The sequence below is a fragment of the Rattus norvegicus genome, chromosome 13 (assembly GCF_021556685.1).
Source record: "Rattus norvegicus strain SHRSP/BbbUtx chromosome 13, alternate assembly SHRSP_T2T, whole genome shotgun sequence".
Lineage (NCBI taxonomy): Eukaryota > Metazoa > Chordata > Mammalia > Rodentia > Muridae > Rattus > Rattus norvegicus.
The window spans coordinates 45,536,755-45,564,531 of record NC_141546.1 but is presented as its reverse complement, the minus strand read 5'-3'; the positions used below and the strand labels follow the sequence as shown (position 1 = coordinate 45,564,531).

The 27,777-nt window shown below is 43.5% G+C and overlaps 2 protein-coding genes across 13 annotated transcripts in view; one reads left to right on the top strand and one right to left on the bottom strand.

Annotated features, from left to right (window-relative positions):
* Positions 1-9,930: 9,930 nt before the first annotated feature.
* On the bottom strand, positions 9,931-21,299 carry Fam72a (family with sequence similarity 72, member A). Of its 2 annotated transcripts, NM_001081451.2 has the most exon segments (4): positions 9,931-10,132; positions 15,143-15,267; positions 18,335-18,412; positions 20,440-21,299. In NM_001081451.2, coding segments are annotated over 4 exon segments (450 nt in total). In that variant the 5' UTR covers positions 20,592-21,299; the 3' UTR covers positions 9,931-10,037.
* A 609-nt stretch (positions 21,300-21,908) lies between these two features.
* The window catches only part of Srgap2 (SLIT-ROBO Rho GTPase activating protein 2), a 223,258-nt gene continuing 217,389 nt past the window's right edge, over positions 21,909-27,777 (top strand). For 5 of the 11 annotated variants that reach the window (XR_015635271.1, XM_087581157.1, XM_087581162.1 and 2 more), the window contains exons 1-2: positions 21,956-22,056; positions 23,670-24,320. Coding sequence is in view for 10 of the 11 variants with exons in the window: in XM_087581157.1 (XP_087437283.1) it covers positions 24,254-24,320 (67 nt within the window). In the remaining variant the exon portion in view is untranslated. 11 annotated transcript variants of the gene reach the window in all.

Sequence of the window (27,777 nt, the reverse complement as noted above, 5' to 3'; positions counted from 1 at the left end):
TGCTGGGAACTCTAAACCTCTGTCAGATTTCTCATGGTTAATACTGGATTCCAGTATGTTCTTGTTCACATTGATTGCATTTTCACAGAAGCTAAAGGCGTGCTTGTGAGTCGGCAAAATCTAATGTACTCTTTTTTCTTTTTTAACGATAGAAATAACATTATATAATTAGAAGCCCTATGCCAGCACAGAAAAAGCATATTCCATTCATAATTCTATCCTCTGATGTCCAAACCCAGTCAAAGTTCCACAAGGTCATTTAATTGAATAATGGCCTGTATAGTACTTCAGAGGCTCCTTTGAACAATAATTGGTCAGATAGTCATGTGACTATTGTTCAGGAGGTTTCACAGGTATAAAACAGATGAAAGGACATAGAGATGTGTGGCAATGCTGAGAATCTTAGGTCCTGAGGGATTCTGAACAGCTGACTCACACAGATCCAAATGCGGAGATCTAAATCACTATCAGTGTAGGCTTAGGACTTTAGTGTCCACGACATAAATGCAGCAGTCTATACCTACTTCCTAGTCTACCATGCCTCTGTCATCGGTATCATAGTTCTTCAAGCCGTCACTCTTTATTCTCTGTTTATATTCAATATGTAAGCTTTTCTATGGGTTGAATTTTGTTGTTGTTTAAAGACAAGGCCTCATGTAGCTAAGGTTAGCCTCAAACTCACTATGTAGCCAAGGATTACTTTGGAGTCTTGATCCTTCTGCCTTCACCTTTAGTGCTGACGTTGCTGGAGTGCATCGCCATGTCTAGCTTCTGGGTTTAATTTTGTCCCCACTAATATACATCTGTTAAAGTCTGAACTCTCAGTATTTCAGAACAAGGACTTCTTTGGAGATAAATGCTGGTGTCCTTATAAAAAAAGGAAATTGGAGACAGACATGCACAAAGGAAGGACACCATGTGAAAACAGCCATCTGCAAGCCAAGGAGAGAAGCCAGGAACAGACTCTTCCGGCAAAGCTCTCAGAAAGATCCAGCTTGCCAACACCCCGATCTTGTGCTTCCAGCCCCTAGAACCAGGAGACAATATATGTCTGCTGTTTAAGTCCCCTAGCTTGGAGTGCTTTGTCACAGCAGCCCTTGCAAATGAATGTCATTGGTTCTGGCCGATGAATAAGAAGTTCTCTGCAAAAAAAAAAAAAAAAAAATATATATATATATATATATATATAATGAAATGAATCTGTGGAATGTTAGAGTTGGACGGCATCTCAGGAAGCATATTGCTTAACCCTTTTGTTTTGAAACAACGTTCAAGGCCACACAGCGATTAGGGCTTAGTCCCCCTTTCAGCTCAGCTTCCAGTCCATCAGTGTCCTATTACATTCTGCCAACAAAGTTAATGATTGGCAAAATCTGCCAGTGGTGGTGACTACATCCAGAGTGTTGGCATCTTCTGGGGGGAATGGTATATAAGTCTTTAGCCCTCCTAAATATTTGCAGATAGAAATATTTGCTGGGTAGGGGGATTACCTGCTAGCTGGCTGGCATACAGATCAGTGAGCAGTAGAACAGCATTGACCTCTGGCTGGGCACATGGGCTCCAGCATACTCCTCAGGTGAAGGTCCGGCTCCACCCCACCGAGGATGATTCAGCAGAATGGTGGTTTATCAACGGACAAGTCAGAAGCTCAGGTTCTTTCGATCAGAGTGGGGGAAAAGGGATGCAGAGTCTGAGTAATGTTTCATCATGAGTGTGGACGCTTGATAGACTAGGAAGTGTGCTCCTGAGAAAGCACATGACCCAAGTCATTGCTGGAGATTCCAAACCAGCCATCACCTGGGATCACAGAGTTCTAGTATCAGACCAAGAATCCAGCTTCAACTCTGCAGCAGAGACTTTTAAGAAGTCTCAGGGACAATTGGCACCGAACTCACAAACCGCCAAAAGGAAAAATGTATCAGTATAATTTGATCATCAATTACACTTGATTCACAGTCCCAGACTGGGTAGGAGTGGAAATATCTACACATTTATATATTTAAGATACAACTTTTATGTCACCAAGAATTCAGTTCTGTCTGAGTTATACAGACAGTGATAGTTGTTTTCCCTTGACTGAGGACTAAGCAATATTATTTTGGTCAGAGAGTAAATGCTACAGCAGGCTGCTTAGTAATTGCTTTTTCTTTAACCCTCTTGCCTCTCACTGAAACACTGGCTGTTCTCTTCCTGGCGAATAGAAGGGGCATCCACAGTTTATAACTAAGAAGTGCTGACCACTGTTTTACTTCATAAAGTGTTACTGAGGGTGTCTCTCTGGGTATTTAAGGAGGATATCCCTCTCTTTGAGAGTATGAACTACTTGTGTGTATGCTTTTCCCTGCAGGAATGGTCTCTTGTACCATAAGGGCAAAGGATTAAATATAGTTGTGGTAGGTAGATGCTGCAACAATCCGTCCTGTACCATGTGACTTTTAGCAATGTGACTTAGCCACAACTCCCATAAAGAGATGAAGTCTATTTTTCTCTCCTCTGAATCAAGACCATTCTTATGATTGACTTTGACCAACAGAATGAGGCAAAAGTGTGACTTCCAGATTTAGCTCACATTTTTAACCTCTTAGAGGGCAGCCACTACATAAAAACCAGACAGAACCCTCAAGCTAGATTACTGAAATGGTGGGAAGACGAACCTAGGAAAAAGGGTTTAGCATTTAAGGAATCCATCTTGTGAGTGGAATTGTCTAGGGCCTGTTAGACCGGAACACTTGATAGCTGAATACAGCCACACACACACAAAACCACGTGAGATCAACAGAACCACTCCTGATTAAGTGTGGGAGAGGGTTGCAATCGATAACCGAAAGAACAGTGGGTTTCAGGCTTGCAAATTCTAAAGGGACAAGTACTAGGCAGTCTCTAGAAACAAGAAGCCATTCACACCTTTACACAGATATCTGTCATTTACTTGAGTTATATTATGTGTGTTTGCTTACATGAATTAAGGTATACCTCATACATGCAGGAGCCCTTACAGGCCAGATTCCTGGAACTAGAGCTGCTGGCCATTGTGAGCCTCTATGTAGGTGGTGGGAACCAAACTTGGTTCCTCTGCAAGAGCAGTAAGTACTCTTAACCAGTGACCCATCTCTCTAGCCCTGTTACTAACATCATTTTATTCTACCACTTTTTTTGAGGGTCTTATATAGCTGGGGGTGACCTTAAACCCTGACCATCCTTCTTCCATCCCGGAAGTTCTGAGAGTACAGGCATGAACCACAGTGCCTGGGTTTTTATTTTCCAACAGAGTCTACTGGAGGCTGGGTCTCCAACCTTCTGTGTCAATGAGCCTGCCCTTGAATTCCTAATTCCCTTGTTTCCACCCATGTGGTGAGACTGTAGGCGTGTACTATCTTGCCTGGCAAATCTACCATATCACTTTAGTCATGATCTAGGCATCCGGAAGGAACTATATTTCAAGCCATATCAAGGCATTATGTTGGATTAGCAAAATGGGTAATCAGTGTGTAGTCACCATCCCTTTTTCCAGTGAAGTTGGTTCTGGAATCGACTGTACAAATGCATATGTGCATATAGCTAACAAAAAGTAAATTATACACAAACTGCTAGCTGCAAGGGAGTCTGGGAAATAAAACAACCTTTAAAAATGTATTATAGAAAGGTATTAAAGGGTTTTTTTCCTTTAATGAGTTGTAAAAAAACTGTAATATTTAAAAATAATGCCCATAATATAAAATATGCTAAGTGGTTTACCTAGTGCTTAATAAATACAAGATATGATTTAGAGATGATGGCTTCAGGTTAGAGCAAAGTATGGCATCCTGTATGCCTAGAATTCTGTTTCTGTCATTTCACTTCGTGAATATACACTGGAAATGTTCAGAATTCTTTCAGATTCAACATTTTTTCCAGAGTAATAGTTTCTACCTTTGTTACTACTGTAAAATCATCTTAAAATAAACATGCCTAATCTGTTTGCTTGCAGTAAATTTCATTACAAGTGAATTTGGGAGGGTGGACAGGAGCTCCCGGAGGCCAAACCCATCGCACCTCCTGCAGCTTTTGCCATCATCTCTTTGCAGGCTTGTTCTTGAGGACACTGACAGCTTGGCTTCTCTGGGTAGTATCGTAAAGGAAATTAGCTCAGTATGTCTTCTACTGAATCCCATCTGTAGCTCAGTATTCTAAGGTATTTGGGAACGTGGTTACAGAGCCATTTTGATGAGACAAGGCAATGTTCCAATGGCTGAGAATGTTTCTCCTTAAAAAAACATTTTTTTTTTAAATTCACTGCACACCCTGGGAATCCACCCACGCACAGGCAGTCTCCCACAATCCTCAGGTTGCTTTTCAGGTGTCATAGCCATAATAACAGGTGCTTCCTCCGGGGAGAGAAAAAGATATGGCAAGGAGAGAGAAGCAGAAAGCAAACTGTTGGGCTATTCTGGGTGCAGCACTCCCATATGCCTGCTTCTGCTGGGGGCCCCTTGGCAGAGGGGATGCTTTGTGTGAACGGGGGTGGAGAGACACATTCTGGTGGCAAACTTCAGTGGGGCCCATCGGGGCACATTCTATGGATTGTTAGCTGTTTGTCCAAGCTCTCCACCACAAATACCAAAATGCAAAGTGAACATGGATCTAATACCTGCTTTTGTTTTTCTCCTAATACATATGTAATCATGAGTGAAAAATCAAGTAATACTCATTTACAGCAAGATAGCTTCTGAAATTATACATAAATATACTTTAAATATAAACTTATAAGAAAATGGAGACCAGGGACATTTGCAAAAGGTAGACATGCATCTTTTTTTTTTTTTTTTTTTTTTTTTTTGCTTTTAACGGGATTTATTTTTTTCCCATCTTTATTAACTTGAGTATTTCTTATTTACATTTCAAATGTTATTCCCTTTCCCGGTTTCCAGGCCAACATCCCCCTAACCCCTTCCCCTCCCCTTCTCTATCGGTGTTCCCTTCCCCATCCTCCCCCTATTACCACCCTCCCCGCAAGAATCCCGTTCACTGGGGGTCCAGTCTTGGCAGGACCAAGGGCTTCCCCTTCCACTGGTGCCCTTACTAGGCTATTCATTGCTACCTATGAGGTTGGAGCCCAGGGTCAGTCCATGTATAGTCTTTAGGTAGTGGCTTAGTCCCTGGGTAGACGTGCATCTTAAAGCATTTACTGTACTGTACTTTTGTTATTTGAAAGCTGAAAGTCTAAACTCATGAAAATGACTTCATTTCCAGACAGACATACAGCAAAGCTGGGAATTGGGAAACCTCCCAACTCCAGTGATTTATCAGCTTTCTTATCAGGTGTGGTAAAACAAGGCTCTTTTGCTAAAAAGTGAGATGCTGTTCCCATCTTAATTTACAAATAACTCACTGAAGGATAAGAGGGAAACGTGCACAGGAAGACTGATGCTAATGGAAACTTGACTTATTTGAGTGGAAGTCAATGATACTGTGAACATAAGGAAACATGGTTGTACGCTGATTAACTAGAATAACCCTCTGTATTTCACAGTGCCATTATTTAATTGCTCCGCCAGCTTAGGAAAGGTATTTTTTCAAAACCTCTCTCTGCCTCAGTTTGTTTACTTTGTATTTTTTAGGGCAAGGATAATAGGAACTAGCCATTAGGGATTATGTGCAAAGAAAGCACTTTGAGTGGCAGCTGGCACACAATAAACACTCACTGAATGTTCCGTGTTTTCTTCCTTCCCCTCAAACAACATGGCTGTATTTCTAGCATCTGTTTGGTGCACAGCAAGGTCCCCAATATTTGTTGAATGGATAAACTAAAGTAACTGAATTTTGAAAGTCAGAGAAAATTTCCTTTTGGAGGGGCTAGAGCTCAGTGGTAGAGCGCCTGCCTAGTGTGCATGAGCCCCTGAATTTGATCCCCAGGGGACGGGCAGTGTGTGTGTGTTTCGGGGGGATGAGGGGAGCACACTTAGAAAATTTGTCCTAGGTTTCAAAGCTTGGAGGAAAATAGATTTCAGGCTCTTTGGAAGGAAAGAGAGATTCTCCCTAAACAAAAAATGAGAAAACTCAAATCTAGTTTAGAGTCTTTTAATTCTTTAGGTGTTTGAGTTAAGATTTTCTCTAGCTTAGCTGGGCATAGTGGTGTCCATTTGTAATCTGAGCACTTGATCAACGAAGGCAGGATTCTTGCAAGTTCAAGACCAACCTGTGCTAACCAGTGAGGCCTCAGGAGGCGGGCAGGAGATAGTTCTTAATTTGTGAAGTGAAAATGAAATGATTGACTCTAAAAGGATTCTAAGAATTACAGGACATGTGACAGCTCTCAATAAAATATAAAAAGGTGACACTGTCAATTTTTACACCCTTAAGTTTGTACGTTGAGTAACAATAAAATCATTCTTTAATGTTGGAAGAAAGAACCTTTCGTTAAAGATTTAAGTTCTAAAAATATTCAACCCCAGAGGTACCACAGACATAGACTAATTTTTTCCATCTGTGCAGTTTAGGGTAGATTTGGCATACACTCAATACCAGGAAAGAAAGAAACTATGGTTTAGTCTGCTTATAAAGGAGGGAGGGAGGGAGGGAGGGAGGGAGAGAGAGAGAGAGAGAGAGAGAGAGAAAGAGAGAGAGAGAGAGAGAGAGAGAGAGAGAGAGAGAGAGAGGAGAGATAGGACAGAAAAGAAAATATTTCCTTTTATGAGCATGAATGTTAAAATATAGAGTCACCATCATGTAATTCACTATCGAAGCAAGAACATTCAACCCGTTCCCTCCCTATCTCTGCCTCCGCCGTTTGGATTCTCTATAGCTAGTTGTTTTCTAAATTGTGGTTTATATATTATGGTCACTGCCTTCTTAACAAAGGAAAGTAAATATAGATAATTCTTAATCAGTCCCATGTGACTCAGAGGTCAAAAGAGCAGTTCTTAATAGGTAACCTCCTTTAAATACTAATATCTAAGGACGAGCTTTTAGAGCCTGGGGCTATTAAAAAACATTATAGTTTAAGATTGGGTTCCACCCAAGATGCCTCCACAGAGCCTGGGGTTGGGAAACTGGCTGAGGAAGAGATAAAGTGGCAGCAAAATCCACAGCAAATGAACAGATGACTCATTGTCCCTTCTTTGAACTTCAGGAATGATGAGATGGAGAGGGGAAAAAGGCAGGGGCTCTCTGAAAGACGAGAGTCAGGGAGCGGCAGGAATTACACAAGTTTAAAGGGCAAAGAAATGGCATTCTCAGTCAAGTGAAGCCCTTCAAGGAAAGAACATTAGAAAACTGTAACTTGATTAGACGTTAAGAAAACTATTGTCCTGAATATGGTAATCGTATTCCCTCCTTAACAACTCCAACGACTACCGGGTGAAGTCTGATGCTGACAAACCATGCTTTATCTTGAATTAGTCCTTAATATTTCCTCACCAGGGATGGGGGCCACTTGGAATTCCCTAAGCAAGCAAGAGAATTTCATCCCTTCATCCATTTCTTCACATGTTCTGTGCCCCAAGCTCTCATCCCAGCTGGCAAACTTCTGTGCACAAAGCCTGCCTTAAGTGTTATTTTTTTCTTTAAGAATTTCCCAACTCCCACTCTCTCCTTTTACTCAGTGTGATTGTGCTTTGTGTCTGGGCTCACAGCCCCTTAAGCGTGTCTTTGTCAACCTACTTGCTGCTGTGAATCAGATCCTCTCTCTGACCCCTGCAGTCTCCCTCAAGTCACATGGTGGCAGATTATTGTGCAGTTCTTACCACATGATAGGAGCATGATATAAATTGTTGAGTATTATTAAAAGATGACAAACACATAGATGGTTTTAAAACTGTCAATTATGCCAGGACCAGAAAATCATATGCTACACACATACATGATTCTGTTTTGGTCTTTCCAGACTATGTAATTTGCTTTTATTTGGTAGCTTAGTGGTAGATACCTTGTCTAGCATGCCTGAGGCCCAGGTTCAATTCCCAGTACAAAGGGGAAAAATTTAAAAAAATAAGCATCATCAATGTACTTCTCGAGGTAAAAATGTATGTATGAATTCATTTGCTATCTAAAATGGACTATCTAAATGTAGCTGAGTAGTCTGAGATACTGTCCAGCTGTCATAGAGCATTTGGGTTTATTTAATTCAGTCAGTGTGCCTCTGTCTGGTATCGCCTCTTCAGAGCACCCAAATCAAACAGCATGTGAAGACCTGAGCTGATGGGGGGTGGGGGCAGAGGAATTCAAGTGAAGGTTAGCCTTGAATTTCAACATTCTTGACTCCAGCATTAAACTCTGTTTCTTTAAATGGAGAATATATAATGTGTTCTGAACTTCATTTTTGTTGTTTTAAAGCCTACCCAAGTATCCACCTTTTTTTTTCCAGTTCAAGATTGAAGAGGACAGGATTGCGGAGAGCTGATTCTGCCCCCAGCTGGCTGAGGCTGGGTGAGCCAGCAGGGCAGTCCTGGAGAAGTCATCCTGGTAGCAGGTGCAGGAGAACTGATGAGCTGACCAGCTCATCTACCACGCAGGGCCAGATCCGGGGCTCTGAGTTGGCCACCATTCAGATGTATGAATTGTGAACATGTGAAGGGTCTGGTCCACAGATCCAAAGCTGCAGGAGCTTCATGACACAGAGCAACAACAGGAGATCTGAGAGGCGTCCCAGTTGAGGAGCCAGTATTGACGTGTAGCAGAAGCCAGAGGCCTTGAAACAGACCAATGACTCAGTGCAACAAATATTTGTAAGGAAGGAAGTGGGGCACCCTGTGACACACTACAGCTTCCACAATGAGATGTTCTTTCTTTTGGTGAGGAGGTTGCAAGAATGAGGGTAGGTAAGAAGAGACAGGGGGGATGAGTAGGATTGGGGTACATGATATAAAATTCACAAAGAAGAAAAAAGAAGATAAGAGCAAGCCAGGCCTGGATATAGGTCTGTAGTGTCAGCTACTGAGGAGGCTGAGGCAAAGGATTATAAATTTAAGGTCAGCCTGATCTACACAATGAGTTCTAGGCCAGTCAGGGCCACATGGTGAGACCTAGCCTCAAAGTCAGAAACAATGGGAAAAGAGGGAAAACTCTTTTATAATGTGTGTTGGCTTTAGTATCACTGCTTTAGTTTATTCCTATTGTAGGCTTTGGACCTAGACCACTTATCTACAATTTGTAATTCACAGAAAAATCCCCAGGGAGTGGATAACTTAAAGAGGAAGGCTGACTTCACCTGGCTCACGTGACACAATAGCTACAATGGCTTTAGAAGAATTTAAGTAATTAGCATTTCTAGACAGCGTACATTAATGATTTTTTTGTTAAACTGATGTCTAATACCTCTTTCTTTTCTTTCTCTCTTCCTTCCTCCCTTCCTTCCTTCCTTCCTTCCTTCTTTCCTTTCTTTCTTACATATAAGCACACGGTAGCTATCTTCAGACACACAGGAAGAGGGCATCAGATCTCATTACAGATGGTTGTGAGCCACCATGTGGTTGCTGGGAATTGAACTCAGGACCTCTGGAAGAGCAGTCAGTGCTCTTAACCACTGAGCCACCTCTCCAGTCCCTACCCTTTTTTTTTATTACTAACACCATTTTCAATACTAAAGCAGTCATTACCAAAAAAGCATATAATAACCAGTACCCACGGGAACCTGACAGCCTGATCTTTATTATTATTATTATTATCTTTAATCATTATATGCAGTAGAGCCTCATATTTTGTGTGGCTGACATAGGAGGGGGTATTAATGTTCTTATTCAGGAATATAGAATCATGCTATCTGGCATCAAGTTATAGAAAAACTCTCCCCATTTGGAAGTGACACATGAAATTTCCTATTTGAAGTCAAGAATATGCCAATTGGGCAGAGAGTTAGGGGAGAGGAAGCAATAGAAATAGAAGAAGAGAACTGACTTAAGTTGAATTGAAGCAATTAATTTGAAATCGCAAATAAAACAGTAAATGTTCCACTGGTATTTTAAACCATCAGCAAATCTTTACTAGCAATGTTAAAAATTGACCAATTAAATACTTTAAATAGAAAAATTATAAAAACCTTCATATAGTACATCATAATTCTCTCATCGAATATACTCTTCTGCTGAAATCTCTAGCATTTCTTCATCTGTGCATTCTTCTGTCTCTGGCAAATTGCCCCAAAGTAGGAAGTTTACACCTGAAAATAAAAGGCCATAAAATTCTTCAGAGCTTATTACTACAGTTCAGAACATGATATATAAAATTTTATATGCCAAGCTTATCATATAAACTCTGGCATCACTAGTGAAGACAGCAGCAGAAAGAGATGTCTTACAAATAAAACTAATATTATCCATCTATCGCATGAGCATTTTTTTACCTAATCTTTTTTTTAAGATTTATTTATTCATGTATTTTATGTATATAAATGCTCTGTCTTCATGCATAACAGAAGGAATCAGATCTCATTACAGATGGTTGTGAGCCACCTTGTGGTTTCTGGGAATTGAGCTCAGGACCTCTGGAAGAGCAGTCAGTGCTCTTAACTGCTGAGCCATCTCTCCAGCTCTCAACACGAACACTTTTAAGACCTGTTTAAGCAAAAGCTTGAATGTTAGACTCTTAGAACTCAAAAGGAACTCTGGAGTCCCCATCTGCTCCAACCCTGTCTCCAGGTACTCTACACTGATACTTTAAAAATATATTTCAATAATTTTTAGAATAGAGATTACACAGGATTCTTTTAGATTAAGTATCTTTTTGCAGGGTACAAGGGAAATTTCTTAATGAATCATTTCCTCAATATACAGAACAGTAGCTAATATAATTTTTCTGATCAAGATAAGGTGGACCTGCTGGTACAGGCTTTAGTCCCAGCTGTTTGGGTAAATGCAAGTTCTAGGTCATCTTGGACAACTTACTGAGATATTGTCTCAAAAAGTAAGAGGCTTTAGGGAACAGTTGAGTGGTGGAGCCCTTGCCCCGGAAGTGTGAGGTCTGAGGTTCAATCCCCAGCACGTTGGTGTTAAAGCAGTCAGTTACAATGTAGTTCCTTAAAGTAGGCAGGCTTTAGATTACAGGCTGTCAAAGTAGAGCTGTGGACTGGAGGACTAGGTCACAGGGTCACTGTAACAAATGATACTCTAAAGCAGCACTGACAGAGAAATCAGACTTCATGTCAACTAGCCCAGCACAGGTACAGGCCAAACCTACTGAGGAGAATGAGATGACTTAAAGTGCTAAGTACTTAGTACTTAGTACTAAAGTACTGAGAATAAAAACCATCCTGAGACAATCTCAAGCTGTCTAGCTAGCAGTGAGAGCAAAAGGAAGGCCGCCCAGCTCAGGGTATCTGCTCTACACCAAGACAGGGGCCACGTGGTAGCATGGAATGAGCCAGGGCTTACAGACTGGTTTGAGCTTAGCTTCTGCCACTATTGGCATTTTCCGCTGCCCAGATGTTCACTCAGTTATTCTCCATATCTACCATATTGGACACACGGTGACCAGTAATCACTTGCAAGGGATAGGTTAAAATCCCAGTGTTTCACTGGACCAATGTAATATTTCCTTCGCTCACTATCAGCATTTTTACTTCAAGTGTACACAACTATAGATAGAGATTATTGCTCTGTGTTATCTAAAGTTTTTTGTTGTGTTTTCTGTTTCTAAGATAGTCGCATGTAGCCTAGGCTAGCCTCTAAGTCATTATGTAGCTGAGGATGACCTTAGACTCCTCATTTTCTACCTCTACATTCCAAGTGTTGAGATCACAAGCATGTGCCAGTACATTTGGCTAAAATTTTTATAGAATGGTATTATATTGTGTGTATTTTTCTAATTTATCTCATTCATCTTATTTCTGAGTTTTATCTGTTTGACATATGGTGTCGATTTACTTGACTTACTTTTTATTCTGTAGAGTATTTTATTGAGAATATTTTGTTTTTAACTTAACTGGTGTGTGGGCACATGCATATATGCTAGTGTACAAGTGGAGCACTGGACAGAGGCTTTGGGACTCTCGCCTTCCTTCCACTGTGTTGAGGTGGGGTCTTTCTAGTTTCTACTACACTGGTCCAGCTATGCTTGTATGTCAACTTCCAGGCAATTCTCCTGTCTCCAACTCTCATGGGGACTGAACTGAGATCAGGCATGTACAGCAAGGGGCTTTTACCTGCCGAGACATCTCATCTTTTAGATCTTTTAAAACACATTGAAAATTCAGCCTGTCATTGCTGGGCCCAATTTGCTTCGGCACCAAGTAAAATGTGCACATGGTTGAAGCAGTGGGGCTAGACAAGTTTATCTTGTTTGGCAAAGAGATTGCGATCTAATCAGGCAAGAAGTTAGTCCTTATTTGAAGTGACAGAATCTAGAGATATCTATTATGTGCTTTTCCTTAATGGTTTTGTGTCTGAATTGCTTAGTATAAAAAAAACATTTCCTAACAGCCATTCCAAGAATAAATGGTGATCTGCTTCTGTAACATGTGCTGAGGGGCTCACCAGATTGCAAAGAATTGCGAAGCCAAAACCTAAGTAAAAACTAGAATCCATAAAGGTAAACTGAATGCCTTGGGAGACAGTCTAGGGAATCTAGCTGATTTCCCAAGTGTATTTGGGAAAGTTCTGGGAAATTAGATTGATATGTGTAAGCTGACCTAAGACACAGACCTTTTAGAGAATTTTCTGGAATTTTATATAACTCCTATATGCATTCCTCTGGTCTACTTATTCAGATGATTCAAGGACAGATCCAAAGCCATTAGAAAGCTCCTTTTGACAAGCATCTAGGAACTCTTACTTTAAATCACAGTATTAGGATTACAAAGGAGAAGTTTGATATTCTTGGAGTCTGTACTCAGGAACCATGAAGCAACTTAGCACAATTGGTTCAAAGGAGGAAAAAATAAATGAGGAGATTGGATCTGACAGAAGGACCACCTTCCTCTCTCTGTTAGGAGGAGGGAAATCCTGTGATACATCTGTTTCTCATGGATTAGAGTCAGTGCAAATGAAAGAACACTGGTCTTTTATGTTTGAAAAATTGACCAATATTCTAAAGTAAATCAAAACTGAAATATCTCCACCCTGTGTTTTGAATCCTGTGAAGCAGGAAAAACCGTATCAAAGCAGAAACTTTCTTTAATGTGTCCCATGGGCAACACAACACAAATATAAAGTGAAAAACCTATATTAGGAGCCTCTATTTTACTTGAGAGACTTAGAGGAGTCCTTGCTTGAAAATGGCCATCTTAACATATAAAGTTTTAAATTAAAAGGCCAAAGCAATGGACTAGAAAGCCACTGTTGAATTCCAGGCAATCAAAGAAAAAAATCAATCTTGAAAACATAAGCATAATTGGAGGGTTTAAAATGATCTCTTAGTCTATCAAAGTAAATTATACACATAGACACAGATAAACAACCACACAGCCACGACACACACACACACACACACACACACACAGACACACACACACAGACACACACACAGACACACACACACAGACACACACACAGACACACACACACAGACACATACACAGACACACACACACAGACACACACACAGACACACACACACACAGACACACACACACACACACATATATACACACAGCCACAGACACACACACACACACACACACAGCCACACACTTACACACTTTTGAAAGGAGCATGCTGGGCTAGAGATGTAGTTCAGTCAGTCTGGCATACAAAGCCCTGGGTTTAAACTTCAGGATCTCATAAAACCAGGCTTGGGTCAAGCCATCCTTGGATGCACAGTGAGTTTGAGGCCAGCTTGGGCTACTTGAAACCCTGTCCAAAAAGAAGTAATATCCTGAGTTTGATGATTGTAACCTATACGGAACAAGGAGAGAATTGACTCCCACAGGTTGTCCTCTGATCTCCATATGCAAGTCATTGTGTATACACATGCATACACACACACACACACACACACACACACACACACACACACACACACACCATACTCTTAATAAAATGTAATGAATTTTTTAAAAAACAATCTATAATGTACTTTCCTTTTTCTCCTTCCTTCTACATGTGTGTGCACATTGTATATGTGCAGAGGTCAGAGGGAGACACTGGGTATTTAGCTGTATTACTCTCGACTTACGTCTTTGAGACAGTGTCTTTCATTGAACTTGAGGCTTGCTATTTTAGCTAGATATGGTTGTCAGGGAGATCCTGTCCCTGTCTCCCAGTGATGGGAGTTACAGGTACACTCAGTTATGTCTGGCTTTTACATGGGTGCTGGGGGTTCAAACTCCAGTCTTCATCCTTGTGAGCTCTCTCTTATCCACTGAGCCATCTCCCTATTCTCTAGCATATTTTATTACTAAAATAATTTGTATAACACATTAGAATTAAATATTTCCATTGACTAGAATTCTACTGTACTTTATTGATATACATGTTAATATATATGTATATATAGTTTAACATTTATTAATTTTGTTTAATGTGTATGTGTGCTTGTCTACTTATCTGCATGAGTATAACAAGCATGTAGGTGCCTGTGGAAGTAAGAAGAAGGCACTGGATCTCCAGGAACTTGAATTACAGGCAGTTGTAGGCTGTCTAATGTGGATGCTGAGACCAAACCCTGGTCTCTGTAAGAGTCATAAGGCTCTTAACCACTGAGCCATCCCTTCAGCCCCTGAAATATATTGATATCACAGAATTGTTAAAGAGAGGCTACTCAGTCTTCTTCCTATTCCTCACTGCCACGACCCTTCCCTCCTCTCTTTACACACATTTGCATGTACACCCCCCCCTTGACTCTCCATGTACTGTCTTCAAAAGCTATCTGTAATCAGAATGTGTATTAGCATACTATCTCACAGAAATAAAAAGACAGTGTGTGGTGGTTCATACCTATAACATTTTGGAGGCTGAGGTAGAAGGACTGAGCAATAGAGGCCAGCCTGGGCTACTTAGTGTGACTGTGTCAAAGAAAACCAAAAACCAAAACCAAAACCTAATCTGAAGTCTTCCCTCAATTCAATAAGCGGTGATGAATTTTGGTTGATAGTTTTCATAACTGAACGTGTAGGGGGAAAGGGACCAGTTGTCCACTCAAGCTAATTCAATCTAGCTGTGGAGGTTACAGGGGGTTCCCTCAGGTACTGATAGAGAAGCGTTACAAGGAAATGTATAAATCAGTTGTTTCTTACCAGTCGAGTCTAGTCTGTTTATACCATAAACCGCCTGGCTGTGAAACATCCAGAAGTGTCCATTGTTGCAGGAAAGAAGGCAGGAGCTACACGGAACAATCACATGGTAGCCTACAATGTTCCCACTTAAAAAAAAAATAAGTAACTGTTAGTAGATTTGTCTGCTAAGGTAACCAGACCACATAAGTTTCACGCCTCTCCTCTAAACGGAACACAGCACTCACAGGTCTGTGTGTGAAACAGTCCTAACATTTCTGCATTTCCTCGCTCACATTATTTTATTCTTGCTCTCACTGAAGGCCAGTTTTGGGAGATGATTTGTTCTAGAAAGTACTCAAAACTTATGTTGCTATACAGAGAAAATATATGAAATAAACTCAGATCTATAGGTAAAGGATTTTGCTAGCCTTGGGACCGTGACAAGGTGAGTCTTTATATGTCCAAGTTTTTAAAAATTGTTTCAACAAAGCGGAGAGGTAGGTGAAGGCATGGGTTCGCTTAATTAAACCCAAGATGGTGGCTCTCATTTAGTTGCAGTCATTTTGGAGGACTTGAGAAGCAAAGCAAATCTCCAGCCCCTGGAGAAAGTGGAAAATGGTTTTACTGTCTTCAGCAGATCACTAAGTTTCTCATTCTCACAGCTTCTTTCATAAGTCTCATGCTAGCTACAGTGAACACACAGAGAATGTACTGTTCCCCCTTTTTTTTGCACTATGAATTGTTTATACCCTGATGATGAAAATGCTTACTACAGCTCAGTACCCCGTGAGATTTGGGGAGCAGTTCTTTTCACAAGACCTTACAGAACACTATAAACTAAAACCACCCTGTCTTCGAATCACAGCACACTGAGCAGGCAAGTGAGTGAAAACCAAAGTTATTCTTGGACCAGAGCTAACAGTTATTTGTAAGGCTAGGCTGCAAGAATATCTAGACTCAGCCACCACCCATGTCATTCATTTGTCTCTCCACTCACCTATGCAACTAATATTTGTTGACTATCTACTATATGCTGGGTGCTGTTCTAGGTGCTAGAAGTCCATCAGTGAACAAAGCCAAGCCCTTATTCTTAGGGCACAGACCTTCCAGTGGATTTGTATTAGATAGTTTTGCTCCCTTGCCAGCCCCTTCAGTGGCTTTCCACTGGGCGAACAGCTTAACATATTCAAAGCACATGTTAATTTTCTTCCTGCCATGGGTCTTCGTATCCACTATTCCCTCTGCCCATTCTGTACGTTCTTCTTATACTTAGGACTCAACTCCAGCGTTCATGTCTCTATGGGCTATCCTTCCCTCACAACGATGTCTAAAATGACTCTTACTTGCTTTCTCAATTTCTGGTATTTCCTATCACATATTGTCATTTTCTGTGTAGTACTCCCACTGCAGTAAATATCCTATTGATCTTAGTATTAGATTGGAACAATCATGTTTCTACTAGAATACTATGTCCAGAGGTCAGTAACTTTATCTTATGGATATCCTGGGTTTCCAGTCCTGACATCAGTAACTGGTACATAGTAGGTTCAAGCACAGCTTGAATTGGTAAGGTCAGACAGCCACTAACACATTAACAGTCTGCTGACTTGTAACTCTCAACCTCTCTGCAATGGAATAACACAACTTCATCCATCTTTCAGAGATACTAGTAATAGACCTCGTTCTCCTTTCACTTACACTTCATGCAGCTTTCAACATTCAGCCATTTATTTCCAGCTTACAATTTCAGAAGCTAGATTCCGCATCTAATGCTGCTTCTTAATTCCTATCTTTATGAAACTAAATGTTCAGACAGAATTTCAGAGCCGGTCATGGTGGCACACACATTTAACCCTAGTAGCTGGAAGCGGAAGCAGGATGAGTGTGAATTGGAGGCCAATGCTAACTCTATAGGAAGTTCAGATCAGGCTTGGCTTCATAGGACAGCAGTGTCTCAAAAAAGGTAGGAAGGGAGGGATGGAGGGAGGTTGTGAGGTGAGGAGTGTGAGGGAGGGAGGGAGAGGAGAGTTGGGGAGGACAGAAATTAAACAAGTTGGGTGTGGTGGTTGGTGCACATAATCCCAGCACTCAGGTGGCTGAGTCAGTAGAGTTGCCAAAAATTAGAGGCGCTCCTGGACTATATAGTGAATTCAAGATCAGCCTGAGTTACAGAGTAAGAACCTGTCCCAAAAAGAAAAAAATTAGCTGTGTGTCACATCATGCCTTTAATCCCAGCACTCTGGCGGCAGAGACAGACAGATCTCTATGAGGCCAGGCTGGTCTACAAATCAAGTTCTAGGACAGTCAGGGCTACATAGAGAAACCTTGTCTCAAAAAACCAAAACCAAACAAACAAAATTTCTAACTCTACAAGTTTCCTAACTTTAGAGGTTTAAAGAGTTTATTCAAGATCATGAAGAAAACAAGAATAAAGCAGGCCTCAGATCTGATTTATATGTGGGGTCAGGTAGCATGATGTGGCTGAGTAAAAACCACAAGTCAATCTGGGGTTTAGTTCTTCAGGGGCCTTCCACCTTTTTTCTGAGAAGGTCTCTCACTGAAGTCTGAGGCTTGTCAGTTAGCCTAGGCTGGCTGTCAAGGGAACTCTTTGGATACCTCTGTCTCTAGATTCCAGAGCTGGGACTGCAAGTGTGTGCTACCACATCCAGGTCAAATTCAGATCCTCATATTTCCACAGCAAGCATGTTAACGGTTGAGCCATCTTCCCCTGATCTCTGATTTTTGTGTGTGTGTACATCCTATTGATTTAATTTACTAATTGATTTAATCTCACAGGTTTATTGGGGAGCAGATATTTGCAAATATACTTTGAAAAACTATAAACCGTATTTGTAAAGTATCACAAAGACTCTTTTAAACAATAGTTCTAGGATTGGCAAGATGGCTCAGTGGGTAAAAGTTCTTGCTTCTAAGCCAGAGGACCCAAGTTCAATCCTTAGGTTCCCTATGGTAGAATGAAAGAACAAATTTTCACCTCCACACGTGTCAGGGCACACATGTTACACATATATACCCATGCACATAAGTAGATAAATGTAATTTTAAAAAAATAGCTCTACAAAACACGTTCTTTTAGTGGCTCACTGCCCGAGTTACATCAATGCGGATGCAGCCTACAGAATCTTTCTGTGAGTTTTTATGTCAATATCTACCTTCCAAACTCAGGCTATCTACAACAGTGGCCCAATTTACCATTTTAAACATGCGATGTCCTTCAGTTTACACTTGCAGATTCCTGTGAAATAGCATCTTCCAATGAAATCCACTGTGCTGGAGGAGAAAAGAAGTTTACAGACAGTCAAATATTCTAAAGCTTTTAACTTTAAAATGAGATAAAATTTTGCCATATGTCCTCTCTAAAAATTGTATGTGAATATGTGTGTGTTTGTGTGTGTTTGTATGTGATGTGATGTGTGTGTATGTGTGTGTGAGGTGAGTGTGTGTGTGTGTGTGTGAGGTGAGTGTGTGTGTGTGTGTGGCAGTAGAGATAGAACTCAGGACTTTATAAATGCTAGGCAAGCATGCTACCTACCATTGGGCTATATTCCAATAATTCAATCTTTCTTTTAAATATGTACAGTTTTTCTTAAATTTTATGTGTATGAATGCTCCTGCAGGCCAGAAAAAGGCATTGGATCCCATTACAGATGGTTGTGAGCCACCATGTGGTTGTTGGGAATTGAACTCAGTTCCTCTGGAAGAGCAGCCAGTGCTCTTAACCTCTGAGCCGAGTCCCCAGCCCCAAATATGTACAGTTTAAAAGCATTGAATACGGTCACATTATTGTGGGATGACAATCCAGACCATTTTCATATTGCAAATCTGAAACTCTATACTTATATAACCCTAATTTCCCCACTTCCTAGCTATCACTATTGTCCTTCAGATACTTCATATAAGCAAAGTCATACAGTATTTATTGTTTAGTTACTGGTGTTCCACTTAGCATAATGTACTCCAGGTTTATCTCCTTACAGCAAGCGAAAAGATTTCTTTCCTTTAAGGCAAATTTCTGGGTACCCACTTACTAGATGAGTCAATTGGAAATTAGATTATTTCTATCTCATGATTGTGGATGCTGCTGCTATAAATGATGCTGATCTGAATTCTTTTGGATGTATGCCTATAAGTGGAATTATATGGATCATATGGTAATTCTGTATTTAATAGTTAAAGAACCACCACATTGTTTTTCTACAGCAGCTTTACCATTTCACGTTCCTGCAGCATGCCAGGGCCCTGATTTTTCCATAGTATCCCAAGGACGCTTTTAGTTGTGATTTGGCACAAATTTCATAAATTCAGAGCTGAACTAGACTCTAAAATATAACCATAGTTCATTTTTGTAAGAGTTGGGTAATATTTGTGCTGACTATAAACATTTGGCAGATTTACTCCTCTTGCAGAGGACAGCAGTTCACTTCCCAACACCCATATCATGAAACCTACAACTGCCTACCCAGAGGACACCTCTAGCCTCAAGGCACCTGTGTATCTACCCCTCCTCGAACAAACACACACATACACATAGTGACAAAATAAATCTTAAAAACCAATGCGTTCACTGATCCACACCCATTTAGCACATGAATCCATTGTGATTATAACACCAACAGAGAAAAATTCTATGCTATGATTCTATGCTATGCACCAATAATAATAACCCAACTTGAGACTTCCTTTAATGACCACAGCTGTTGTAGAGATAGAGAATTTCAAATTTTTGTGTGAGCATAGCTAACTAAAACAATACACTGGATCATAGAACCTTTGGGACATTTGGTTCTACGATTTTATCATCTAGGGCTTTCTTTTTCACCATACAAGTACACATACACAAATAAAATCGCACCTCATTTATCTCTGTAATAAATGATGACTGCCCTTAGACAATTCACAGAAGATTTCAAGGGGGCAAACGAAGAGGTTATATATAGCTTTACTTCCCTAGATTTTAAAATGTTCAAATTTACTCTCTTTTCAATCATGAATTTCACTTTAAATGAATCATTACACACTTTTCAAGTGACGGTTAGACTTGCTTCAGAAAGGAAGCAAGGAGCCTTAGAGTCAACATAAGGGATGCGCAAACACAGACTCTAAGTGCCTGGAAGCATGACCTCAGTACCGACCACGTTGGGCAAACCACAGACTTGGTCCAGACAGTCTGCCCACTTAGATAAACTCCAAGGGAATCATCAGACTGATGGCAGTGGCTGGAACACCAAATGATAACCTTGACTCTCAGGGACCCATGCCATCCACTGTCCAGTAAAGGGCCAACCCGTAAGACTTACTTGGTAGGAGGAATGTCTGTAGAGTAAAGGTCTATGTCAGTGTCAGCCAACAGAACAGCCTTCATTCCCCTAGAGCTGAGAACTTGTTTACAGAATTTGCAACACAGGATGGACACGCATCGGTCCTTGAAAGTACAGTTGTTGGTAGACATAGCGTCCCGCGCAGGTAAGAGATGCAGAATTTTGAAAGGGGAAACCTTGATTTCCTCAGGCTAACAATCGAGTTTAAGGAAGGTCTTGAGTTCTCTAAGCTCTAAAACTAGGAAGAGAGTCCTGTTTTCCTGGTGGAAAGGTAAGATTAGTATTTATTGAGTAGGAGGAGCAAATGTTACTTCTTTTTGACCTGGGGAGGGAAGGGAAATGGGAGTTCGAGGTAGGGAGAGACAAGTGGAGTTGAAGGAAGACTTCGCCACAGGCTTTATTTTCTCTGGTCTTCAAGAATCTTTTGCTCTTCAGCTCTGACCCCAGCCCGGGAATTCGGCGATTCCCAGAGGGCTCTTCCCTTTAAAGCCTCGCCTCTCTGACCACTCCCAGCGCGAGCTCCGCCCGCAGAGCGCTCCAATTCCCTGCTCTGCTCCACGCGGCTTCTTCGTGGGATTCAACGCCCCTCAGTCCTTTCCGTGCCGGCTCTGGACCTGTCCCGCTCTCTCCTCTCCGAGCTCGGCCGCGGGCTCCCTCCCTCGCACCACGGCTCTCGGAGTCCTCTCTACCCAGCTCTCGCACTCGCTGCCCGTTACCCTTAAGGTCTCTCCCACAGCGGTGGCTCCAAAGTGAGCAGCGGTGTTGCGAGGTGGAGGGGAGAGGCCTTGGAATAGGCTCGGTCAGCACCGGAGTCAGTCACGGAACACGCCGGGTTTTGCTCTTTCTTCCGCTTTCTCTGCTTTTCTAACCCGCTGTCAGTTTGAATTGTCTGCGCCGAGCAGGGATTGGGAGGACTAGAATTCGACCAAGTCCCACATTGGAAGGCCAAGGGCCTTTTCCTGACGTGAGCTCAGAGGCCGCGCCCCAGTAACGGTGCCGATGTCAGATGGGCTCTCTGATTGGTTAAGATTAGCTCGGCCTCTAAGCTTATTGGCCAGCATCTGCTTGGATTAAACCCTTCTTCCCCCTGTGAACTTGGAAGACACACCCCGAGTTTCTTATTGGTAGATGTGCTTACTGTCCAGGCCAGTCTCTACTGCTTATTGGCTGAACTTCTCTCCTCCCTTTACCGTCCCGATTGGTCCTGTCTTCTCTTGCGAGTTTGTGTTTGGTTGTCGCTTCCATTTTATCCCGCCCATCAGTTCTACTTTAGGCTTTCACAGGCCGGGGAGTAGCTCACTCTGGGACTGAGCCTAGGCAGCTAGTGTTCGCCACACCTCTAAGTTTCGTCAGCCCCGCCTCTATTCCTGGCGTCTATGGATCAGTTATTATTATTGGCTGGAGGCCCCGTCAGTCGATAGAAGGCGGGCGGTGATTGGCAAAGGGGTGGGCTCTGCTTCCCGGCGGGGTCTTGCGGAGTTGGCGGAGTCTCCTTAGGGAACTGGGGGGCCGAACTGCGTAGAAGAGGGTGGCGGGGAGGAGAGCGCTAAGTGGGAAGCGGAACCTTGGGCCTGGGACCCGTCGCGGCAGAGCCAGGTAAAGGCTCCTTCTCTCCTTCTTCCCCCGTATGCCCGGCTGCTGCTCTGACTGAACAAACCGGGACTGGGCGGGTGGACGCGTTGCGGATGCTGCTGCCCTCGGCGCCGCCTTAGCGGTGCCGCCGCCCGCGGTCCTCACACCGCCCTCCTCGGCCCTCCAAATCCCCCAGTGCAGCCCATAATACTTCTCAGGACTGCTCATCTCTCCGCCCATCCCTGCACTGCCGAGGACTGTCCTCACGCGGCGACACCGCCCTCCCGCAGCCCCTTTGCACACGGCTGGTCGGGTCCACCTAAGGGGCCTCGCCGTAACGGTCCGCTGGCCTCGTCCCTGGTCTCCTAGCCTTGGCTGCCAGCCGAGGACCCGGAAAGATGGGGTGTTCCTCACGGCTTGCAGGGCGCTTTCTCTGTCCAGCTCTCCAGTCTGTCTCCCAGGGCTCTCCACCCACTCTGATATCCAAACCTCATGCGGGTCCCCAAAGTTGCCAACATCCTGCACTTCACGTTGCAGTCCACCGCGGTTTCTCTCACTGCCTCGCCCCCAAAGCCGTCCTCCCTGCGCCCTCTCTGGTCGTCCAAGCCTGGGCGGCTCGAGCTGGCCCGGGCTCTCTCCCGCCTCAGGACCCCACCTCACGCCCGCCTCCCGCTTCCTGTCCTCCCGCACCGCGCGGCCTCTGCTCGCTCTTCCTGCGCGCGGCCCTTCCTCCAGCCGCCCGGAGTAGGCGACACTGCCGGGAGCCGCCTGTGCGCCGGCGGGGACAGGGCGGCCTAGGAGGCAGGGGCCCGCGGTAGCACTGGAGCTCTTCCCTCAGCCTTCCTGCGGTCGCCTCTCGCGCCTCCTGGAGCGACTATCACTGATGCCTCTCACCCGACTGGGATTGGGTGCGGTATTTGTGATCCCTGGGCTTGGGGGACAAAAAATACTGGGGGTATCATTTAGAGTCACCCTCATACCTGGCTTGGGGGAGGCGACTGTTGCCTGCTGCCTCCCATCTCCGGGTTTTCCCGGTTTAGACCCTCGCCTCTAGCCCGTTTCCTGCTTCTGCCGACCACATTGTTTTCCTGGATGTCCCGTGCGGAGCGGGCCCTTCCTGCAGCGTTCCCCCCTCACCCCCCTTTTTGCTGCCAGGAGAAGGTAGTTACCAAAAACAAAACAACTGGGAGGAGGGGCGGCAGGAGAAGAAAAGTTGTGCCCGTCTGGTTTGTCCCCTCTGGTATTGATCTTGTAGATGTCTGGGAGGTGCCCCAGCCGGGGGTCAGGGGCCGTGTCTCAGGCTAGGCAGGAGGACCCCTCTTGGGCTAGCTGGGCTGGGAAAGCGCCGAGGTGCCGCAGTCCCCACCCGCATCTCTGCTTTCCCGCCGCAGTCTCCGCCCGGAGCACGCGCTGCCGGCTGCTCCGAAGTGTTCTCTTTCTGCCTTGAAGCAAAATCTGGAGGGAGCCTTTTTCCTCCCTACAACGCCACGCCGGGTCTTCTGATAGAGCGGGCGTTGGTAGGCCAAGATGAATGGGCCAAAGCTGGACTTGGAGTGTCATCCCCGACCCCACCCCTGTTGCGATTAGGATCTGCCCTAGGACTGATCGCCCCCTCCCCCCTTTTCTTGCATTTACAGCCCTGTGAACCGGAGCAAAGGACTTCCGATCCACTCTGCGCTGCAGCGGCACCCTTTTGGGATTTGATTTGCAGCATCTTTGAGCTGGTACCACACCAAAAAACAAAAACAAAACAAAACAAAAAACCGCGAAGAACGCCTAGCCCTCCCCTGGCACCCCAAGACAAACCCACTCCCTCCAAGGGACACAGCTGGGCGCGTCCACACCCCCGCATCCCCTACACCATGTTGTGCGGAAGGACTTCCACTCCCCGCCTGTGTCGTTGATGTCAGACCCCAGGCCAGCCTCCGGGCTCTGCAGTTCTCCTGGTTAATGCTGCGGCTGTGGTTAGGGCTTTAGTACATAAGCCAGCCGCCGCCGCCCCCCGCTTCCCCACCCCCGGCCTCAGCGCCCACAGCCTGCATGTGTGTGCGGTAGCCGGCTGCCCATCCCGCCTCTCGTGTTCTCCCGGAGCTCTGGATACCACCGCGGGGCATTTCTCTGCCCCCGGGAGAAGTGGCCTTGGAGGAATTGATATTAGTGGTTGGATTTTTCCCGTGGATCTATCAATTCACAATTCGGATTTGGAAGAAAAAAGGGAAACATGACGTCTCCAGCCAAATTCAAAAAGGATAAGGAGATCATCGCAGAGTATGATACTCAGGTCAAAGGTAAGGATTTTGAAAATTAGCATAAAGCTGATGTTCTGCAGACTGGTGAAGCATGCGTTTCCACCCCAATTTTCAGGGCGTGTTTCTTGGGTGGAGCAGGTGGCAAGTTGACCCCAGAGGTGGTTTCATGGGTGGATCAGAGCCTTGGAATGATCAGCAGTGTCAGGGGCCACAGACACTGGAAATGGGTTTCAGGAATATCTTTGTGGAGCTGGCCAGTAATTTGGCAGTTCTTTCCCAAAGGGTGGGGGAGGGGCAAGGAGGATCTCCGGGGAGAGAGAAAAAAAGCTGCGATTTGCCTTTGGGTGTCTTGAGTCAAGCTTCCTTGAAGGACAGCTGAGATCTGACAGGTGTTTGGACATTTATTTCAAAGGTTGAAGAGAAGTCCAGATGGCAAGACAACCTTGAGAAGGATATAACGTTTGGAGAGACCTGGGAGAGGTGGGGTTTTTCTGGTGTACTGTGTTAAAGCTTGAAATTTGCCAAGACACTGGATTCAGGAAGTCCCTAGCCATATTGGGTGTACCTTGTACTTGCCTGACCCATGACCACCCTGCATACAATCAAAGATCGAAGACCAGAAAGAATAAGACCATCCAAACTGGTTTCTACCCTCACCCAAACCTTACAGAGTTAGGCTGTTAGGGTTTCAGACTGGTGCTGAAACTGGAAAATAGGAAGACATAATTGTTTAACCCTTCTGTGTTGTCACCCCCTGCTCCAGAATACATGCTTTTAGGTCCGTTTCCTTTGAGCAAAACTGCGAAGGGGTAAGGCAGAATGTAGACCTGGGGAGACCAAGCCTTGTTTCCTCGAGTAGTCCACTGCTTAAATGGGCTTCTCAAATCAAAACCTATACCCACATGGCTTTCCTTCTCCAGCATTTCCCTTAAGAGCTATCATGCCTGGGAAGGAGCCCTAGCCTGTGTTTGTGCAAGGCACTGCCCCTTTCTGACCAGTCACTGGGAGGAGCCAAGTGGCTCCAGTTCATTGAGACCTTAGCTGGGAACTGGGAGAGGTGGGTGGCCTTGAATGTTTCACCACATGGTTGGAGCTCTGGGTTTTTCCTTTGTTTCAGAGTAGAGAGGGAGGGGCCCCTACTCCATTCCCTGCACCAATGCAAGGAGACCTTTTCCTATCTTAGAGGACTTGGGAAAGGCCATGCCTCCCCTCTAATGACTGCCTTGGATGTGGGTTAGAGGTAGAGTGTGAAATGCATAGTCCCTTTTATCTCTTGGAAGGTTGAAAGGCAGTTTGAAGTCATCATTGTGTCTTCAGGATTTAAAAAAATATATATTATCAATTTAGTCAATGCAGGAGTGTCCTAAGGGACCTTCAATCCACTTGACTACAAATATTGGTCAGTTTTATTACAAGGATGGGGTAGTTGAATGATGAGAGCTTCTGCTGGATTGGAATTGAGAGAGGTGTGGTTTTGAGTTATAGCTGAGGTCTTGGGCTCTTGTCATTATTTTCAGCCTGTTTTGTAAACAATGGCCACTGGCCTCTATATCCTGTCCAGCACATTTTGCTCTTGTAATGCACTCCCTATGGTTTTAGCCAGATATATCATTAAAAAAAAAAAATCCAATTCTTAACTGTTGCCATAGGGAGTGTTAATAACTTTGACTTTCCCAGGTGTTCTCCATAAGCACACATTTGACTAAGATGAAAAGTGATTTTTATATGTTGGTGATTAACAGGTATCAGAATTTGATGATTTTTAAAAAATTGATAACAGGTTTCTTATGAGGGTCTCAAAAATTAGATACTTTATGTATTTACAAATATTGCTCATTGAGATGATGTAATGCAGTTAGCTATTTGGAGTTTCTCTTCAATCCTGCCACAGGCTAGACACCTTTGTGTGTGTGTGTGTGTGTGTGTGTGTGTGTGTGTGTGTGTGTGTGAATATTTTTCCATTGACTCTATTCAGGAGTGTAGAATTTGGTAGGTGGCTGACCCTGAGTTCTCAATCAAGGAGGTGCCCATGAACGTTTCTGGGATTGATTTGGTTTAGTCCCTCAGTTTACTGCTGAGGAGGATGTAGAGAACTGAAGAGGTTTGTTCAAGGTCACACAGCCAGGTGGCAGCAGATCTGAAGGGAGGAGTAGGTTTACGGACTTCTGTATCTTCGCAATTGAAAATAGCACCTGATCGTGGTGAAAACAATTCTTAGGGCAAACGTGTATGATCTATAACAGTGATGTATAGCAGCGATGTGGTGACAGTTTACTTTGGGTGCTTATCATGCTCTATTGAATCCCAATGAGTGGTCTGTGTAATTGTCACATCTCCCCAGGAAGTATTGTTATCTGAGGAAACTGAGGCATGAGAAGGTAAAAAAAAAAAAACCCTTTCAAGGTCACACAATCAAAAGTGGTAGCTCTACTTCCTTGTTTTATTTATCTATTTATTTTTAAAGATTTATTTATTTATTATATGTAAGTATACTGTAGCTGTCTTCAGACACACCAGAAGAGGATTGTGAGTCACCATGTGGTTGCCGGGACTTGAACTCAGGACCTCTGGAAGAGCAGTCAGTGCTCTTAACCTCTGAGCCATCTCTCCAGCCCTGTTTTATTTATTAACTGTTGAGTGCTTAGTATGTGTTCTAGGCCTTTCTATCTCAGTCAAGAAGACAGAAATGCCAGACCCTGCTGGAGCTTACATTTCTAGAACCATAGCCATGGTGGAAGACTATAGTTCAAAGGGCCTTGGGTTGGGGTTGGTACTGTAGTTTGCTACCTCACCTCTGTGAGAATTAAGAATTCCAGCTTTTCAAAAAAATATGTTTTGTTTGTTTGTTTATTTGTTTTGCTTCTTAGAGACAGGGCCTCAATGTGTAAACCATGGTAGTTTGGGATTCACTCTGTAACTCAGGTTGACCTTGAATTTCTGAGTCTTCCTGAGTTAGCCTTGTGAGTCTGGGAATACAGGTGTGAGCTCCTACCCTCTCCTAGTAGAGTTTCTGAGTTCTATGCATTCTGTGGCAGTAACTCCTGGTGCTGCTAAGATTTTTTTTTTTTTTTTAAGAAAAAATGTTAAACAGCAATTGATTTGGTGTGGCTGTTAAAAGTAAGGGTGTTGAAGGCAGAGAATCCAGGTGTAAACCTTTGTTCTATGTACATGTCTGAGTTTCTGAAATAGTGTGCATTTCCTATTCCTGGGAGGAGTAAAGGAGCTAGCTCGTCTGTAGATTTCTTGTAGCTCCGTATCTGGCTCCTATGACTCAATGACTGTATAGTCTACTTGACAATTAGTCAGGCTGCCTTGAATGTTCACCCTCTTAGCGCCAGCTGTTAAATGATAGGAAACCAGAGTAGGAATGAAACAGTTCTAGTTGAAGTTTGTTGAGGAGTAACACAATGTGTCATGTGCCTGTCATTTAAATCCTTTGGCCAGTCATGGTGACTCATGCCTGTAATCCTGGCACTTGAGAGGCTGAGGCAGGAGA

Coding starts and splice junctions, on each gene's coding strand:
- Fam72a (XM_087581635.1), bottom strand. CDS start 20,591: ATGTCTACCAACAACTGTACTTTCAAGGACCGATGCGTGTCCATCCTG. Junction 18,413..20,439: donor ACAGACATTCCTCCTACCAA/GTAAGTCTTACG, acceptor TTTCTCCTCCAG/CACAGTGGATTTCATTGGAA. Junction 10,133..18,334: donor GACATCGCATGTTTAAAATG/GTAAATTGGGCC, acceptor TTTTATTTTCAG/GTGTAAACTTCCTACTTTGG.